Genomic DNA, 19,126 nt, shown 5'->3' with positions numbered 1-19,126 from the left:
TTGTTTTGCAGGATCCGGTTCAAGATGGGGTGGCTGCGGCACCCTCCGGAACCGGGAAATCCAAGGTGAGGAGAGCACTCCACTGCCAGGCTCCCTGTAGCGCCGAAGGGTAATGAATTGGAAAATGTGGGCACGGGGAGAAGGATTTCTTCTTTAAAAGAAGTAACCTTTCCTCGGGGGTTTCCATTTTAATTTATAATCACCCATTGATTTCCTGTTCTTTTTTTTTTTTTTAAATTTCCTGACGTGCAAGCAGTTTATTTACTTCCTGCTCCTTGTTAGCGCTCTGCAGAGAGATCCTGCTCTGTTTCAGACATTTAACTAGTCTGTTTTATGAAAGTTTACACAGTGACGCGATGAAGAGGGCTTAGATAAGGGGAAGAAGTCAAGGAGTTATATCCTGTTGGCTCCAGCTCCAGAGTCAAACGAGAGTTGAATAAGATCGTTCTTACAGTTCTGTGCAATGCTTAATGCTCAATGATTCTGGAAGGTAGTGGTTTATTACCAAAATGTATCGTTTCCATACTGAGTTCTAGGCATTTGCCTAAGCTCTCGATTCTGTCATTTAAGCTTCGTGAACTAAGTCCCTTCGTTCTTCTCGTTCTGCAGATGAAGAAACTGAGTACACAAGGATTAAGTAATTTTCAGAGTTAGTAAAGCCTAAGATTTTACTTGAAGCCTAAATGTTACCCGATTCATGTGCGACTGTAGTTATGTTTATGTTTTCATGTGCACATGGATGACTTTTCAGCTTGCAACAGAATTAATTTTACAGCTCTACCAATCTTTAGGTACAACCCCCACTTGCACACATAGAGAACTTAATGGTCTATCTGTAAGAGTTTTATGCTGGGGTTTTTGTTTGCTTTTTGATTCATCTGATTAAAATTGTTGAAGTTATATTTGTTAATTTTAAAGCATGATTGGCTTGAATGTTGAGAGTGTGTTTTTGTTTTGGGGCAGACATTGTGTTTCTTTTGGGGGACATACTAGAACCATGGGTTATAAAAGTCAATAATATAACAACATCTTTCAGCTGGAAACGTTGCCACGAGAAGATCTCATCAAGTTTGCCAAGAAACAAATGATGCTACTACAGAAAGCTAAAGCAAGGTGTACAGGTACTGGGTTTGAAATTACAGGGTTTTTGTCGTTACACCAACATGCCCAGCCTTGCAGTTACCTTTGAATACATAAAGAGAGAGAGAGGAGTATTTTTAACTGTAAAATGAAACCCTTTTTACTTCACATTAATTGTAAATTCTTGTAAACTATGTTTTGTAGAGAAATAGTTGAAGTGTCAAAGGCACAAAGTTTAACCTCACAGACATTCTTGTAAATTTGAAGTGTATGCATATGCTGAAGTTGGTTGATTCACTATTTGATGCCTTTTTTTTTTTTATTCCAAAAGGAAAATGATATTAGTATCCTTTGTTAGTATGACTGGGGGAATTCTTGAATTCCCATTAGCTTAAAAGTTTTAACTGCCAAGGTTTGTTTTCTAACCAGAACAGAACAAATTTATTTTTAGAAATTGGACCAGTTTGTAATCAAGAAAGTAATTTCTTTGAGAAGATGACCTAAGTTCCATAATTAGATGTGTATTGATGAGATATTCAGATCAGTATACGTGTTTGATATGTTTAATTCTTGCTTTAAGATTATACAGAAAATATTTACAATAAAAAATAATAGAATGCCTAGGACATGCTAGAAAATTATCAGGATAGTTGGTCACAGTGGTGTACATGCCTAGTACACCACTTCTGCTACTCTAGAGGCTAAGGCAGAAGCATCAGTTGAGCCCAGGTTTTCAAGACCAGCCTGGACAACGTAGCAGAACGTCCACATATATGTGGATGAATAAGAAAAGACAGGAAGGGAAGAAAAGAATACAGATTCAAATGAAACAAAATTGTTCATGTGCACTAAAGCAGGGTGGTGGATACTTAGACCATACTCTTCCCAATGAAAATTTTCATATTAAGAAAGCAAGAAAAGGAAGGAATACTATTATTTGGATAGAGTTAATAATCCTCCAAGTATTGACTTCTTAAATACATTCTAATTTATAGTCTTGGGATTCTTGTTAGAATGTAATTGTCAGTTTAGTAGTAATTATTTTCATAATTTTTGAACTAGAATTTTTTTTAATTATTTAGAATTAGACAAAGAAATTGAAGAACTCAAATCAAAACCTGTTGATGGAGGAACTGATGATATTATTAAGGTAATGAAACAGTTTTGTTAACTCATAGAAAATGTCTAGTAATAGATTTAAAAGTTCCTTGAGGACTGTGTGCCTGCTAGAGATGATCTTGCTTTTTTGTTCAGTCACTTCCTTGTTGGCCTTGATTTAACTTTTTAGTTCTTTAACTCACAATGAAGGGGAGAAGGGCAGAGAGGGCTATTGACTCATTTCAGACAAAAAGTCAGTAGCCCTTCATTATGGGTATTACTTCCAGATCTTTCCTGCTCTGACCTCAGAAAACTTGGCCACGTGTAGTACTTCAGTGATGTGTGGATAGGTTTGTACCACTGGATAGTGACTACTGACCCAGATTTGTGAGCTGCACTTCTAGCTGCCGGCAGTGGGGGTGGAGGGATCTTAAACCATTTCACTTGTAATCTCAGCTCAGCTTGCCAGATCCCCACCACTTGGTGGGTTAGTGGCATCACCAGATTTTGCACCATTTAACTTTAGAGTTGTTTCCTATTTCCTTTATCCTCCACCTGTGACGGTCATCACAGACCTGTTGCTGCTTCAGGATATAGCTTCAGTGTGTCTCTTTCCATGTACATGGCACTCCTGCTCCCTGAAACCTCTGTCTCCTTCAAGGAATGGCTCTGGCTGTCTCTAGATCTGTTGCAGTTCTGAAACTGGACTGTGACAGTGGTCCTGTGAATGTTGGCACTGCTTCCTTATGCTACACACCTGTTTGCTAGGTTACTTAGTCAAACTTCCTTACTGGATTAACAGCTCATTTTGATAGAAGACATGTCTCTGTAGTTACCTAAGAATAATTACATAGAAAGTAAAAATAAATAAATTGAGATAGGGTATCTGCCTTCTGCCTCCTGAGTGCTGGGATTAAAGACATACACCACCATACTAGGCAAAAGTAAGTTTTCCTTTGGTAAGTGGATAGTCCCCTTCCCTGTCTCTTTTGATTAGTTTTGGTTTGAAGTCTATTTTGTTGGTTATTAAAATGGCTACACCAGCTTGCTTCTTAGGTCTGTTTGCTTGAAATATCTTTTCCCAACTCTTTACCTGAGGTAATGTCTATCCTTGATGTTGAAGAATGTTTCTTGGATGCAGCAGGATGGATCCTGTGTTTACATCCATTCTATTAGTCTGTGTCTTTTTATCAGTAAATTCAGACCATTGATATTGAGAGATATCAGTGACCAATGGTTGTTGATTTCTGTTACTGTCTTCTTGTTGTTGTTGTTGGTGGTGGTGGTGGTGGTGTGCGTGCGTGCGTGTGTGTGCGTGTGTGCACATGCATGCACCTCCCTTCTTTTGATTTTCTTGGTATGAAGTTATTTATTTCCTATTTTTTCATGGTCTTAGTTTAGAGTTTTCCTTCTAGCATCTTCTGTAGGACTGTACTTGTAGGTATATGTTGTTTAAATTTGACTTTATCATGGACTATCTTATTTTCTCCATCTATGTTGATTTCAAGTTTTACTAGGTATAGTAGTCTAGGCTGGCATCTGTGGTCTTTTAGAGTCTACAGCACATCTGTCCAGACCCTTCTGGCTTTTAGAGTCTTCATTGAGAAGTCATGTGTAATTCTAATAGGTCTGCCTTTATATTTTACTTGGTCTTTTTTATTGTAGCTTTTAATTCTTTCTTTGTTTTGTATATTTAGGGTTTTGATTATTATGTGGCGAGGGGATTTTCTTTTCTAGTCCAATCTCTTTGGTGTTTATATGCTTCTTGTACCTTGATAGACATCACCTTTAAGTTAGGAAATTTTTCTAAAATTCTGTTGAAAACATTTTCTGGTCCTTTGAGCTAGGTTTCTTTTCCTTCCTCTATCCCTATTATTCTTAGGTTTGGTCTTTTCATAGTGTCCCAGATATCCTGGATGTTTTGTGTTAGGAGTTTTTTAGATTTAACATTTTCTTTGACCTATGTATCCATTTCTTCTATCATGTCTTCAGCGCCTGAGTTTGTCTTCCATCTCTTGTCTTCTGTTGGTGAAGTTTGCCTCTGCAGTTCCTATTCAGATTCCTAAATTTTTCATTTCCAGAATTCTCAGTTTGGGTTGTCTTTATTGATTCTACTTATACTTTCAGGTCTTAAACATTTTATTCATTTCCTCCACTGTTTGTATTTTCCTTAATTCTTTGAGGGATTTATTCATTTCCTCTTTAAGGACCCCTATTATATTCATAAAGGCTGGTTTGAGGTCTTTTTCTTATGCTTCAGCTATTTTGGAATATTCAGGGCCTGCTGGCCTCTAGTGGAGATATATTGCCCAGCTGTTACTGATTGAGTTTTTACACTGGTGTCTGGGTATCTGGGTTTGGGATGATTACAGGTCTAGGTGCTGATTTCTAGATTTGTCTTTGTTGGCTGAGTGTTTTGTTCCTTGGTTTCTGTTTCCTCTCTGGATTTCAGAGTGTGATGGCTGTTTTCCTGGCCTGCTCAACTGATGTGTTCACAGGGAATGCCTGCTGGTGTTAGAGACTAGGGTACTGGGATGAGTTGGGGAAAGGGAGGTTGGAGGAGAAGGTCTTTGTGATCCTTTGGGATTGGATCAGAGAGGAAAGGGGGACCTCAGCAGGTTTCCTGTTAGAGAGCTGGGAATGAAACTGGGGTAGGGAGTTCTCAGGAGCAGTAGGATAGCTGTAGGTCTGCCTTCAGCCTGCTTGCTGCCCTGAGAGGACTGCCCTCGGGTAAGCAGGGGTGCCTGCTGGGGTTGGAATCTGGGACACAGCAACTAGTGCGGGAAGGAAGGTTAGAAGGGAATACCTGTGGGATCCACAGGAGGTGGGAGAGGGCAGGAGAGGCTGCCACAGGGGTTCTGCTACAGAGCTGGAAGTAATATTGGGGGATTGGATCTGAAGGGACAGGGCTAGAAGAGAAGGTCTGTGGGCCGCCTACCTGGTTTTCTGGGGGCCATCCATGGCCTGTGGGTTAGTAGGGGGTGCCTGCTGGAGTTGGGGGCTGGGAAAAAGCAACAGTTGCTGGAGTGAGGTTAGAAGGAAAAGATCTGTGGGACCCACAGGAGATGGAAGCAGGGGTGCGGGGAAGGCTGCCGTAGGTATCGTGCTGCAGAGCTGAGGATATGGCTGAGAGATTGGGCGGGGCGGGGAGGCAGAGAGCAAGACACTATTTTTTAGCCTCAGGCAAACAAATCATGTCATTCCAAAACAGGTACTCACTGAGCGCCTGGATGCTCTCCTTCTAGAAAAAGCAGAGACTGAACAACAGTGTCTATGTCTAAAAAAGGAAAATATTAGAATGAAGCAAGAGGTTGAGGTAAGACATTTAATGTGGGGTTTTTTGTTTATTCGTTTTTGTTTTTGTTTTTTGTTATCTTACACAAAATAGTCATGAATTTTACAACTGAATGGTATCCTGAGCATCTAATCTAGCCAAGAATGGGGACACATACCAGCACTTGGCTTAGGCAGGAAGATGTCAAGACCAAGGGCAGCCTGAGATACTTAGAAAGGCACTGTCTCTAATAAAAAGGAGCCAGCAAGATGGCTCAGCAGATGGAGGTGTTTGCCTCCAAGTTCAGTGTCCTGCCCCTAGAACCTACATGATGGAAAGAGAAATCAGACTCCTACAAGTTGTCTATAACCTCCACACATGTGCTGTGGCATGTGCACACCCACATCATTGACACACAATAAATAGTGTTTTTAAAGGGTATCTAATCCAATCTTAGCCCTTTATCACAAATGAAAGAGTCAGCTCTGGAAGCACAGGCCCATAATTCCAGCTACTCAGGGGACTAGAGGTATGAGATTCAGAGTTCAGGGCCAGTCTGCCCTACAGTATGAGTTCAAGGCCAGCTTGAGCAGCTTTGTAAGACCCTGTGTCAAAAAGTGAAAAGAGGAGTAGGGATATAGCTCAGTAGTAGTGTTCGCCTATATATGGAGGCCCTGGATTCGTTCCCAGTTCAGCTAATAATACTGAAAGCATGCAGTTATGCAGATATAGACTAACATTTTACTTTTTGCACCGTTTAATCTTTCTTATAGCCATGTCATTCTTCAATAAAAGTCTTAAAATTTTGAATTTTTCACAATTCTAAATACTATTATTATCTGTTCAGTTTTAGGATATTTAGTAGCATTTTTACGTTCTTATCTGTAAAGTTTAAGCTTATTTTCTCTAAAATGTCTTTTATTAATCTGTTTAGGAGCTATAAATGAAAGCCTTTTAACTTACATAATGTATTATCTTTAAAAAGATAGTCACATGCAGAGGTTTCCTAGTTGTTAGTTATTTCTTTAAGTAATGAATTTTGTGTTGATGATAATAGTTCTACTTAAAGCAAACCCTAAACAAAATCTCATACTCTAGGTATATTCTGTTCATCTCTTTTCCCATCTAGTTAACCCTTTCATGGAGGCAGAGATTTCTTTCATCTTTGGCTTATTTGTGCTTATTTTCGTAATAGGATTCTATAACTAAACTGGAAGATACACACAAAGATTTTGAACAGTCACACAGAAACTATGTAAACGAAATTGAAAGCCTGAAAGAAGAATTGGCGGCAGTGCACTCAGAGCACAGTAAAGACAAAGCCAGCTTACAAAAAGAACTGGAAGAAGCAGTAAATAAACAATTAGAGCTTTTAGAGCAGCTTAAATCTCAAAGTGACTCTGAAAAGAATGTTAAACAACTACAAGAAGAGATTCAGAACGTTACGGCAGGATTTGAAGAACAAATTTTATGTCTACAAAAGCAGTTAGAAGCTACCAGTGATGAAAAAAACCAAGAGATTATTCATCTCCAAAAAGTCATTGAGGAGAACACTCAGCACTACCAAAAAGATATTAATACTTTCCAAGAAGAGATTGTGCAGCTGAGAGCTGCACACAAAGAAGAAGTTAATGAGCTGATGTCTCAAATGGAAGCATCAGCGAAAGAACATGAAGCAGAAATAAATAAGCTAAAAGAGAATGGAGTGCAGCAGTGTGAGGGAAGTGAGAACAGTCAGGAGAAAGACCATTGTGAATCGGAACACTTAAATGAGGGCGCCTCAGCTGCAAGCCAGGAGAACCAAAACTGCACTGAGCCCTTCCAAGAAGATACTTTGGCAGAACAACCAGTGTATGATAAAGTCAGACAATTGGAAGAGTCTTTAAAAGAGCTGGAATCTCAACACAGTATCTTAAAGGATGAGGTGACTTATATGAATAATCTCAAGTTAAAACTTGAAATGGAAGCTCAACATATAAAGGATGAGTTTTTCCATGAACGAGAAGACTTGGAGTTTAAAATTAATGAGCTGTTGCTGGCTAAAGAAGAACAGGGCTATGTAGTAGAGAAATTAAAATATGAGCAAGAAGATTTAAATAGACAGCTTTGCTCTGCTGTGGAACAACATAACAAAGAAATACAGCGTCTTCAGGAATTCCATCAGAAAGAAATCTCTGAACTCAGTGAGACATTTATGTCAGGTTCAGAAAAAGAAAAATTAGCATTAATGTTTGAAATCCAGGGTCTTAAGGAACAGTGTGAAAATCTACAACATGAAAAGCAAGAAGCAATCCTAAATTATGAGAGTTTGCGAGAGATGATGGAAATTTTACAAACAGAACTGGGAGAATCTGCTGGAAAAATAAGTCAAGAGTTTGAAACAATGAAACAGCAGCAAGCATCTGATGTTCAGGAGCTTCAGCAGAAGCTGAGAACTGCGTTTAAGGAAAAAGATGCTCTCCTTGAAACTGTGAATCGCCTCCAACAAGAGAATGAAAAGTTATTATCTCAACAAGAATTAGTACCTGAACTTGAAAGTACCATAAAGAGCCTTAAGGTAGACAATGACATGTACTTAGCCAGTCTTGGTCAAAAAGATACTGTGTTACAAGAATTAGAAGCAAAGATAAGTTCCCTTGCTGAGGAAAAAGGTGATTTTATAAGTAAAATGAAAACTTGCCATGAAGAGATAGATAATCTCCATCAGAAATGGGAAAGGGAACAGAGATTGACCACAGAACTCAGGGAAGCGGCAGAGCAAACTGCCCAGCACAACAGTGAACTCAGACAAAGAGTAGATGAATTAACAGGGAAACTAGATGAAATATTAAGAGAAAAGAGTCAAAATGACCAAAGCATTATGATTCAAATGAAAACTATGACTGAAGACCAAGAAGCATTGTCATCTAAAATCAAATCTCTTTATGAGGAAAATAATAGACTACATTCTGAAAAGGTCCAGTTGAGTAGGGATTTGGAAACTCTTCAGTCCCAAAACAATTTCGCCCTTAAAGAACATGTTGCTGAATTAGAAGAAAAACTCCAGTTAATGGTTGAAGAACAGGATAACTTAAATAAACTGTTTGAAAATGAGCAAGTTCAGAAGTCATTTGTCAAAACTCAGTTATATGGCTATCTTAAACAAATGGAGCCAAACATTTTAGAAGAAAATGAAGAAGAAGATGTTGTAAAAGTTCTACAAGCTGTAGGTGAATCCTTAGTAAAACTGAAGGAAGAAAAACATAACTTGGTCTCTGAATATGATGAGCAAGTACTAGAATTAGAAAAAAAGATTCAGGGCCTTCAAGAAGAGAGTGTAGTTCAATGTGAAGAACTTAAGGCTTTACTTAGAGACTCTGAGCAGGAAAAAATTCTTGTAAGGAAAGAATTAGAAGAAGCCACATCAACAAAAGAGGCCCTGCAACTTGATCTTCTAGAAATGAAGAATACTAATAAAAAAACAAGCCTTGAAAATCAGAGTCTTTTAGCTCAAGTTGAAGAATTATCTCAGACATTGCACAGCAAAAATGAAGTCCATAATGAAAAGGTTCTTGTAATAGAACATGAAAACCTAAAGCTGTTGCTGGAGCAAAGAGAATCTGAACTACAAGATGTGAGAGCAGAATTGATATTGCTAAAGGTACCGCTATTTTGAGTTTTATTGATTTGAAGAAATCCTTAGTTCTGGTCACAGGGTGTAAAAATATATATACATTAACATTTTTGCAGTCTGAAATCAGAAATAAAGTTTTAGCATTTACGCTCAAGTGACAGATTTCTAGCAAATGAATTAAGCACTTTGATGTGGTATGTCTCAGTCAAATGTGACTAGTCATTAGCAAACTAACCTAAGAAAAAAAATCAGGATTTCCCTCAGGACACAGTGTTTTTCTGTTTGAAAGAACACTGTTTATCAAGAAAATGAGCTATAACAGTATTCCATTTTAGTTAAAAAATGTAAAGTTCTCTTAGAAATTTGAAGTTACGATAAGCAATGACATGTAGTCATTTCTTTATTACATATGTATTTGGTGTGTGTCAGATTATGTATCTTGACTTTGGTATTATTTTAGTAAAGGCCATAATCATAATAAAGCTAGTATTGCTTGCTCTATCAATAGAAAACAAAAATAACCAAATCAGTATTTATATGGTTTCTCTTGGTAAAGGTTTTCTCGTGATTAAAATGATGACAATTTTATTGTGGGTAATTAAATGAATTCTGGTTTAGGGGTTTTTTGTTTTTTGTTTTTTCCCCTATAAAATCTAGGATTCCTTAGAGAAATCGTCTTCTGTAAAAAATGATCAACTCTCATTGGTAAAAGAGCTGGAAGAAAAAATAGGTAACTATGGTTTTATATATGTTGTCACCATTAATTAAATATCTTATTAGTGTTAAGATAGATTGAGACATATCGTTTCAGTTAATGAGTTATTAAATACACAGTAATTAGCTGCCTTTTCCTCATTCACCAATTGTACTCTGCCATCTGTTTGCCTTCTCTCTAAATGCCACTTTCTGTCATTTAATCCAAAGAAAAATGCTGTTGTAACTCTGTCCATAACTGATTCTGTGAATTATTTTTGGATTTTTTTCACCCACTTAGACATTTTGAGTACTCGGCTGTTCTATATAACAGCAATAGCAAGGCAGGCAAGGCCCAGACAGTACGCTCAAAGAACTCATTAACAGGATGATGTTAAGTTCAACACTAGGTATGGACAGGAGACAGCACTGATAGCATAGAAAGTTGCCTGTTTTAAGAAAAACATCACTTCCATTGGGTCTTGAAGAATGAGAAATATGATACAAGAAGAAAAAATACTGTAGCAAGAAGGAACAGCAAGTGCTTATCTGTTGATGTTTTTATACCATCAAGGAACCCCAGAAATTTCCCAAGGGGGTAGGTAATCATAAACTCACTAGTGCAGTGCACAGAGGAGTTAAGCCTTTCTATGTATCCATTTGTTCTTTTTTGTAACTTCATGGACTAGCCCTTTTGTTCCTGTTGAAAGCTGAAGAAATAAAGACTAAATAAATGTTGTATGATGTGTCCATCATTCCTTGGTTTAGTACCCAATTAGATTGGAGAAAGGAGAATGGAAGAGTTCAGAATGACTCCTAATTTTCTGTCAAAGATGGTTGAAGTGAAGTAGGATATTCAATTTTAGACTAAATTTAAATACCATTTCAAGTGAGTTATTACATAGAATGATACATAAATCTGGACTTGGGATAATTAGCTTAAAGGTAGAAAATGCATAGTCAAATTACGGACATAAAAGGCTAAAGGTTGAGATCCCCAAGGTAACATAGAAAAGACAAGGAGCAGGATGGTGGTAGCATACACCTTTAATCCCAGCACTCGGGAGGCAGAGGCAGGTGAATCTCTGTGAGTTCAAGGCCAGCCTGGTCTGTAGAGTGAGTTGCAGAACCAGAGCTATTACACAGAGAAACTCTGTCTTGAAAAACCAAAAAAGAAAAAAGACAAGGACCAGAAACAGTTCCCATCTTTAAATGTCAGAAATAACCAAGGGGATTGAAAAGGAGCAACTAGTGGGTAGGGAATCATTTAACAAAAGTGCAAGTTAAGCTATGTGCAAGTAACAGACATGGCAGAACCTTCAGCCAGGCAGATGCTGCTGATGTCATGAGTGCTGACGGGTACCCATTGAGTTAAGCACACAGAGGACAGTTTCCCAGTGTGCTGGGGCCAAGGCTTGGTTGTAGTGGGCTTCTAGAAAAACATGGGGAAGAGAAATTTGAGATTATATAAAGGCAACTCTTTGAAGAATTTTACTCTGTAAGAAGAGCACTGTGTTTTGTTGTTTGTTTTGTTTTAATGGGAAAACAAGCATGTTTGCCATATTTCACCTCCTATTATGGTCTCTCCCCTGCCCTCCTTAGATTCTTTTATTTATTCCTGATATACTGATGATATATTTCATTTTGTTACTACTGTATGTGTATGATGCATGTGGCTGTGCTTGCCACACCATGTGTGGAGGTCGGAGGTCAACTTTCAGGAGTCAGTACTTTCCTTCCACTGTGGGTACCAGTGATAAAACCCAGGTCTCCAAGCTTGCACGGCAAGCATGTTTACCTGCTAAACCATCTCATCAACCTTGATGATATATTCTTGTTGCATTTATAAACCATTGAGAAGAACAAATCCACTGGAAAGGAGGAATTGCTGTTTTGATGCATGAACAGGAGCAGAGAGGTGTGATATGTATGAAACATGGAAGTGTGACAGTGACCTTTGCTACACGGTGCACGATACATGGGTGCACCCAGACTAATAGGTATAAGCAGAACTCTTAACCACAGTTAAGAAAAGATAACAGAAGTAACATACTAAACTCGAGCTTTAACTAGAAGAGGTAGTCAAATAGGGTGAAGGATGAGAAGTTTACAGGCTTGATTTAGAGGAGGACTATGCATGGCTACTTCTATCTGCCTTACATCTTTCCTGCTTGTCTGATTTATAACCATCTACAATCTTCTTGTACTCAGCATCAAGAGTCCTAAGAACTCCAATTCCTAGGTATTTAAGAAATGGCTCTGTAAAAAATGAACTATTAACAGACTTAAAGTTTGACATAATTTACCTCACTTGGCTAATGAATAATTATGGTTTCTCTTTACAACAGTAAATAAAGTTCTAGCTCCTTAACGTTAAGTTCAAGCTGCAAATTTTGTGTCCAAGAATAAAATCATTTATAGAGTTAAGATGAGTAATTTCACTATTTTTTCTTTTGACTTCATGTATAGTCCTTTCATTTTCTATTTTAGAAAGTCTGGAAAAAGAATCCAAAGACAAGGATGAGAAAATAAATAAGATAAAGCTAGTTGCTGTGAAAGCAAAGAAAGAACTGGATTCCAACAGGAAAGAGGTAAGCCCGGGTACAGCACAAGATTTCAGAATCCTGTGTTGTGGAAAATCAAGGGTTTCTGTGCATGAAAAATGCTCACTGTGTTTACAACAGGCCCAGACGCTAAGGGAAGAACTTGACTCTGTCCGCTCAGAAAAGGACCGCCTGTCTGCTTCTATGAAGGAGTTCATTCAAGGAGCAGAAAACTATAAGGTAAAAGTGACAGTAATAACAGGCTTTCTTCATAACTAATAGGTATACTAGAATTATAAAACTTGTACATAAAATACATTGTTTTTTTTCCCAGCACTCGGGAGGCAGAGCCAGGCAGATCTCTGTAAGTTCAAGGCCAGCCTGGTCTACAGAGCGAGATCCAGGACAGGCACCAAAACTATACAGAGAGACCCTGTCTCAAACAACCAAAAAAAAAAAAAAAAAAATTGTTTTTGTTAGTGAAATAGAAATGTCCCTGGTTTTGTTTTTGTTTTGTATAGTATACATAGAAGGTTAGTCTTTGGTTTTATCTGGTTTTTGTTGTTTTTAGATAGAGTTTCACTGTGTTGCCCTGGCTGGCCTAAAACAGAAATCCATCTTCTTCCCAAGTACTGGAACGAAAGGCATGTGCCACCACGCCTGCAAAGTTAGCCTTTAAATTACTGTTTCTTAAAAGTAAAATCTATTTTGGGATTTCATCGTAATAAAATGTCAGGAAAAGATGGCTGTTGTGATTTAATATTTTCACAGCCAAGTAACTATACCTAAAACTCCAGATAGAACTAGCCGGAAAGTAAGTAGGAACATAATTACTTGGAGGTAATATACTAGGTAGCCTAGGAGAGTAGTAACAGCAGAATGGGAATCTTGCCAGTTATTCCCATTCTGTTCATTTGCCAACTAAGTTTAATATACCATGCAGATCTGCAAACAGAAATAAGTGAAGATAGAATGAGATATTTGAGAAAAATGTAATACATCCAGTCCTTATTACACTCTATGCACCAAAATAAATTCTGTATGTATGAAATATTTTTTAATATCTAAAACAAATTTCTCAGCCCTTTACTGACTTCTGGAACCAAATACTTTTTCTGAACTTAAAAGCAATTTATGAATTTACAAAGTAAAAAAATTGAAAGATTAAACTTACACCTGGTTTAATTCTGGAAAAAAATAGTAAATTATGATATTGTAAAGTGTAAAAAAACAAAATCCAGGCTACACTGAGAAACCTTGTCTCAGAGGAAACAAAAAACAGGGAAAATCCTAATGTAACTGACCCATGATAGATGAATAAGCTCATATTTAAACCTTAAATGTGTTTTTAATGGATTTATAAGACCTTATATATTAAGGGTACTAATCTTTTGTCATATTGCCAAATGCTAGTTTTCTCTTTCATATTTCATATTCAATGTTTTAAGAATCTCAAATGTACTCTTAAAGGATCAAGATGTCTTGATTATATGTTCTGACCTAGTGAATGCTTCCTAACTTAAAGTTAAATCTTGTCTTTTATTGAAGAATCTTTTGTTAGAATATGATAAGCAGTCAGAACAGCTGGATGTGGAAAAAGAACGCGCTAATAATTTTGAACATCATATAGAAGACCTTACCAAACAATTAAGAAATTCAGCTTGTCAGGTAATTGCAAATTGAATAAATTTAGACAAGAAAATTATAGTAAATACATTTTAATCTCATTTTTCTCTTGTATAAGAAGTTAAACTGTAGTCAGAAGAAGAAATTCTTTCTCTTTCACTTTTCTGTGTTTGGTGAAGAATTTGACTAAATAGCTAACATACCCTGTTTTGCTTAACCCTTTCTTACTGTTGAGTTGTGGGGGTTGTGGTTTTGTTTTGTTTTGTTTGTTTGTTTGTTTGTTTGTTTTCTTTAGGAGCACACCTAAATGTGCTTAAAGACTTCAGCTAGCCTCAGTCCACCAGGATTTGGTTTTGGGTTTTTATTTCTGCTTTTCACTCTATGGAAAGTTTGGAGGCTTTCTGGCTTATGAGACTTTCCAGATCAAGATCAGCAGGGATTGTTTTTAATCTTATTCTTGACTTAACAGTAATTCTGTGGGGTCGACTGTGAAATCACTTTTCATACTGGGCTAATGTTCTCAGTAAGCATTTCATCTGTATATGTTTCCTGTGTGCTCACAGTAATGAGTCATTTGTATTCTAGTATGAAAAACTAAATTCAGACAATGAGGATCTCCTGGCTCGTATTGAGACACTGCAGTCTAATGCCAAGTTATTAGAAGCACAGATTTTAGAAGTTCAGAGAGCCAAAGGAATAGTAGATAAAGAACTGGAAGTTGAAAAACTTCAAAAGGAGCAGAAAATAAAGGTAAGAATAACCCTGAGACTTGTTCCCATGTATACAGTGGCAATTGAAACACATACTGCTTGAATGAAGAGTCCTGCTGGGTACATTTATGAGTTATACCCTAGTTAATTTCTTAATGTATGCCAACTCTACATTGGAGAATCTGTCCTAAGCTGTGTTTTTTCTGGGCATATAGGTTTTGTTTTTGTGGGGGGGACGTATTTTATACCACCTAATACTTGTGGGTCGTTTAATTTTAGGAACATGTCAATGCTGTAAATGAGCTTGAAGAACTCCAACTCCAATTTGAAAAGGAAAAGAAGCAGCTTCAGAAAACCATGCAAGAATTAGAGCTGGTGAAAAAGGTACAAACATTATCTCCAGAGAGAGAACTCAGTGGCAGAGTGCCTGCCTAGCATGCCTAAAACCCTGGGTTTGATTCCCAGCACCTCCGAAACAGGTGTTCATAGAACAGCATAATTCATACTGTTGCAGTTCTATACACAGGAAAAATATTTTAAGTATTGCTTATACCACTAAAATAATCCTTTATAAATTCTTAGCCTCAGTAAATTGAAACCTGAGCTTTATTTTCCTAAACAATTATCTGTTCAGAAGAACCTAGGCTCATGAGTTTTATTTCATTTTCTATGTGTGATATGCAGTATGACACATGAAGATTTAAATAATGTCAAAGCTTAAAATTTACTTTGGATTAATTTCTCTCTACTTTTTCAAAGAGTATTCTGAAAAAGGTATTATGTTACCTAAAATATTAATATTTCATAGATGAAACTACACTAATTATGGCTAATTAAAGTTAGTCAAATAAAATGCAGTTCAGAAAGTTGAGTTTTAAACTGCTAGAGAATACTTGATGAAATCAGAACTATAAACTGGTGAGCTTCCCATTTCCTCATTCCTTACATTATGTCTATACTACAAGAAAATGTAATAAAACCTACTTATTTTATGTCATGATTTTAGCAGTTTCACAGATTAGTTGCCCTAGTAATATGTCAGTCTTTCATAAAATGTGCAGGATGCCCAACAAACCACGTTGATGAATATGGAAATAGCAGATTACGAACGTTTGATGAAAGAATTAAATCAAAAGTTAACAAATAAAAACAGTAAGATAGAAGATTTGGAGCAAGAAATAAAAATTCAAAAACAGAAACAAGAAACCCTACAAGAAGAAATGAGTAAGTAAAACAATTCACTTTACTTTATAGCTCACTATACTTTATAGTCATTTATTCATACAAGCCAGGCAGCCAGCTTGCCTGCCTGCCTTTTTTTTTTTTTTTTTTTTTCTTCTCATAGACAGAGTCTCTTTGTGTAGTCCTGGCTGTCCTAGAACTAAGTCACAGAAATCTGCCTGCCTCTGCCTCCTGAGTGTTGGGATCAAAGGTTTGCACCACCACACCGGCCATTCATACAAGCCATAAATCACCAGCAGATGTGACTCACAGTGTTCAAATTGTTAAGGACCAGAGGCAGGTCAAACCCTTTACCATTAAGAGGTTAATAGTCAATGTAATGCTCGGTGCAAGGTCCTTGTCCTATTTGTTCATAATTTATTGGTCATCAGCGGATTGGGAAGATTTAAATAACAATGAAACATTCCTTTTTAAGGTAACTGTATGGATTTCACCCATAAAAATACGTTCTGACATTAGCATTAAACACTGTGAAGTTCCTTTTAAGCACCCCTGAGTGGCTTCTCACAAATTGAAGTTATTTTCTTGGTTTGAGTAATTTCAAAATATTTTTTTAGTGACTGCTCTTTTGACCCTCAGTCATGTAGAAATGTGTTGTTTACTTTCTAAATGTTGAAGGGATTCTCAAATATCCTTAGCAAGTTCCAATTTAAGTGCTTTGCAGTTACAGTACTCTGTGGTTTCTAGTCCCTTTCAAGTGTTGAGTTTGGGGTTTGGCCTGGCCTGTGATCTTTCAGTGATTTTTCTTTGTGTACTTGACAACAGTATCATTGTGTACTAGTTGTTGGACATCACTTAGGTCTTGTCAGTTGGTGGAGAGATTTGGCTCATCTGATTTTCAAGTCGTATGATTTTTCTCTCTTCTGCTTCTGCCACATACTGAGAGAGCTATGTTGAAATCTCAAACCATAATTGTGGATCTCTTTCTCTCTTCTCAGTTCTGTTGCTTTTTTGTTTCATTTATTTAGAAACTCTAGTGTTGGTTACATTCACACTTAGAATTGTTATGTATTCCTAATGATTTGATCACTCTTACTGTGAATGTCCTTTTCTAACCCCAGTGTTTACTAATACTTACACTATTCCAGCCTTCTTTTGATTGTAAGTTACATTTGGCTTTTAACCAAAATGTCTTTACGTTTGGCTTTTGTGGTATGCTCTCTACCACAACCCCTGGTGCTGAGGATTGAACTCAAGAGACTGACCTAAATCCCTTATGTGTTCTATATTTTACATAGATGTTTTATTTTTAATTGTATGTGTGTCTGTCTGTCTGTCTGCCTATATATGGATATAATAAGCATGTGAGTGTAATTGCCTACAGTGGCCAGAGGAGTCAGATACCCTGGATACTGGAGTTACAAGCAGTTGTGAACCCAACTCCAGATAGCCTTATAATTGGGTCTTGCTTTTTCCTCCAAACCAAGTCTCTGCTATTGAAATGTTTGAGCTATTTTTAGAGTGATTGCCTACAAAGTCTGTACCTTGGTAGTAGTACTTGTCTTGTTCTTGGTTTGCTTTTCCTTCTTTTTTAAAACATTATTTTTGTAATCATTTTATCCCTTTTACTGATTTGCTCTACTTTAATTTTGGTAATTTAGAGTTTTAGTTTACATCTTGAGTTTATCATTGATTACCTTTAAGTAGTAAATGTCACTTCATGGAATAGACTTTTTGGAATTTTCTATTAGTGTGTCTTCATATTCACCGATCCATAGTATCTAATCTTTAATCTCATGTAGTGAAAAATTCACTTTAGATATTGAGTGGCATTTTTAATCTCTAGAAGTTCTGTTTGGTTTATTTGTTTAGATTTTCTATTATGTTAATATTTCCCTCTAAATCTTTGAATATATTTAATGTCTGTGCATGCTAATTCCATCATTTCTATAAAATACGGGTCTGTTTCTGTTCATTTCTTTTCTCCTACATCTGCATCATATTCTCTTCCTGAATCCCTGTGCGTTCACAAAGGGTATCTTCACTCTGGCTGGTAGCTAGAGAATGGTCCTAGCCCTTTGTGATATCTAGAGTGTTCACATTACAACACTGCTCTTTGTTCTTTTCCTTGCAGTTATTCATGTCTCAGCAAGACCAATAGCTGTTTCAGATTCCCACTCTTGCATCATACTCTACAAGTTGCTCCCATGCACAAAGCCAGGACAGGAAGCATACCTCACCTTCTTTACCATCTCTCCAGGATCACAGTCCTCTATTTATTGTTCAAATGTCTGGGTGGGAAAGGTGTTGTTGTTAATCAGCTGCCTAATTGTTTATAACAAGAAAGTTTAAGTCTAGGCCCTGATACTCCCTCATGACCAGAAGCAGAACTTCCATAAAGTCCTGTGAAGTGGCTACCATGCAATAAGACTTTAGTTATGTAAGTGAAGAGGAAGCAGTATAAAAGGATAGGCTACGGTAAAACCACACAGTAAAATCAGATAAAAGGCCAATCCCTGAGGAGCTGCCTGTGTCTCTTTGTAATCTCCATAAGTGTGTCAGAAAGCGTCATAGAAACCAGAAGCATGATCAGAAACTGGGGGATGTTGCCATAGCAGTACAGAAGATCGTGGAGGGCTGGGCTAAAGAGTTATGGTAAAGAAGGAAGCCTCAGAAGTGTTCTAAAGGGGGTCGGGGTGCAACCACTGGGGGCTTGCTTATTACTCTCTCACGGATAAAGGGCTATACATTTTTCTCTGCATGTGATTTTACCACAGGGATACATATCCTTTCTGAACTCCCTTTCCTGCCCACTCTGAAACAACCATGGAATCTTTCTAATCCTAAATGCTTCTTCTCCTGTGAAATTTCCCTCATTCACATTAAATTTGTATAACCTTTGACCATTGGTCTTTTGTTCTTGGTTTTTGCCTTTATTATATTTTGATCTGTGCCTGAGTGAGCACTCTTTCATTAACAAGCATCCCACAAAAATGGTATTGCCTCTGACTTGCTATCACAAAAGCAAATGCCCACTTATGTGCCTTCTACATGATACAACCGTAAATACACAGTACCCCTGTGAGGTGCTTTTTATATTTTGTTTTGGTTGTTTTCTTGAGACAGGGTCTCATATAGATTAGGTTGGCCTCAAACTTAATATGTAGCCCAGGCTGGCCTTAAACTCATGATCTTGCCTCTACCTCCCAAGTGCTGGGATTATAGGTATGCACTATTACACCAAGCTTTTTTTAAGTATTTTTAGAAAGTACTACTGCCAGATGTCCACTAAATATTAGTATGCTTT

At 37.2% G+C, this 19,126-nt stretch overlaps 1 protein-coding gene across 1 annotated transcript in view; it reads left to right on the top strand.

The window, feature by feature from the left end:
• Gcc2 (GRIP and coiled-coil domain containing 2) overlaps window positions 1-19,126 on the top strand; it is a 41,145-nt gene that overhangs the window by 504 nt on the left and 21,515 nt on the right. The window contains exons 2-13 of the mRNA XM_059282239.1: window positions 12-65; window positions 1,037-1,121; window positions 2,163-2,230; window positions 5,390-5,494; window positions 6,648-9,092; window positions 9,723-9,795; window positions 12,249-12,349; window positions 12,443-12,541; window positions 13,850-13,969; window positions 14,513-14,677; window positions 14,917-15,021; window positions 15,699-15,861. Coding sequence (XP_059138222.1) covers window positions 12-65; window positions 1,037-1,121; window positions 2,163-2,230; window positions 5,390-5,494; window positions 6,648-9,092; window positions 9,723-9,795; window positions 12,249-12,349; window positions 12,443-12,541; window positions 13,850-13,969; window positions 14,513-14,677; window positions 14,917-15,021; window positions 15,699-15,861 — 3,583 coding nt within the window. The remainder of the gene's footprint in view (window positions 1-11; window positions 66-1,036; window positions 1,122-2,162; window positions 2,231-5,389; window positions 5,495-6,647; window positions 9,093-9,722; window positions 9,796-12,248; window positions 12,350-12,442; window positions 12,542-13,849; window positions 13,970-14,512; window positions 14,678-14,916; window positions 15,022-15,698; window positions 15,862-19,126) is intronic.

Source organism: Peromyscus eremicus, chromosome 16_21 (assembly GCF_949786415.1).
Source record: "Peromyscus eremicus chromosome 16_21, PerEre_H2_v1, whole genome shotgun sequence".
NCBI classification, from domain to species: domain Eukaryota; kingdom Metazoa; phylum Chordata; class Mammalia; order Rodentia; family Cricetidae; genus Peromyscus; species Peromyscus eremicus.
The sequence above is the reverse complement of the archived record's forward strand: the minus strand, read 5'-3'. Positions and strand labels throughout refer to the sequence as shown.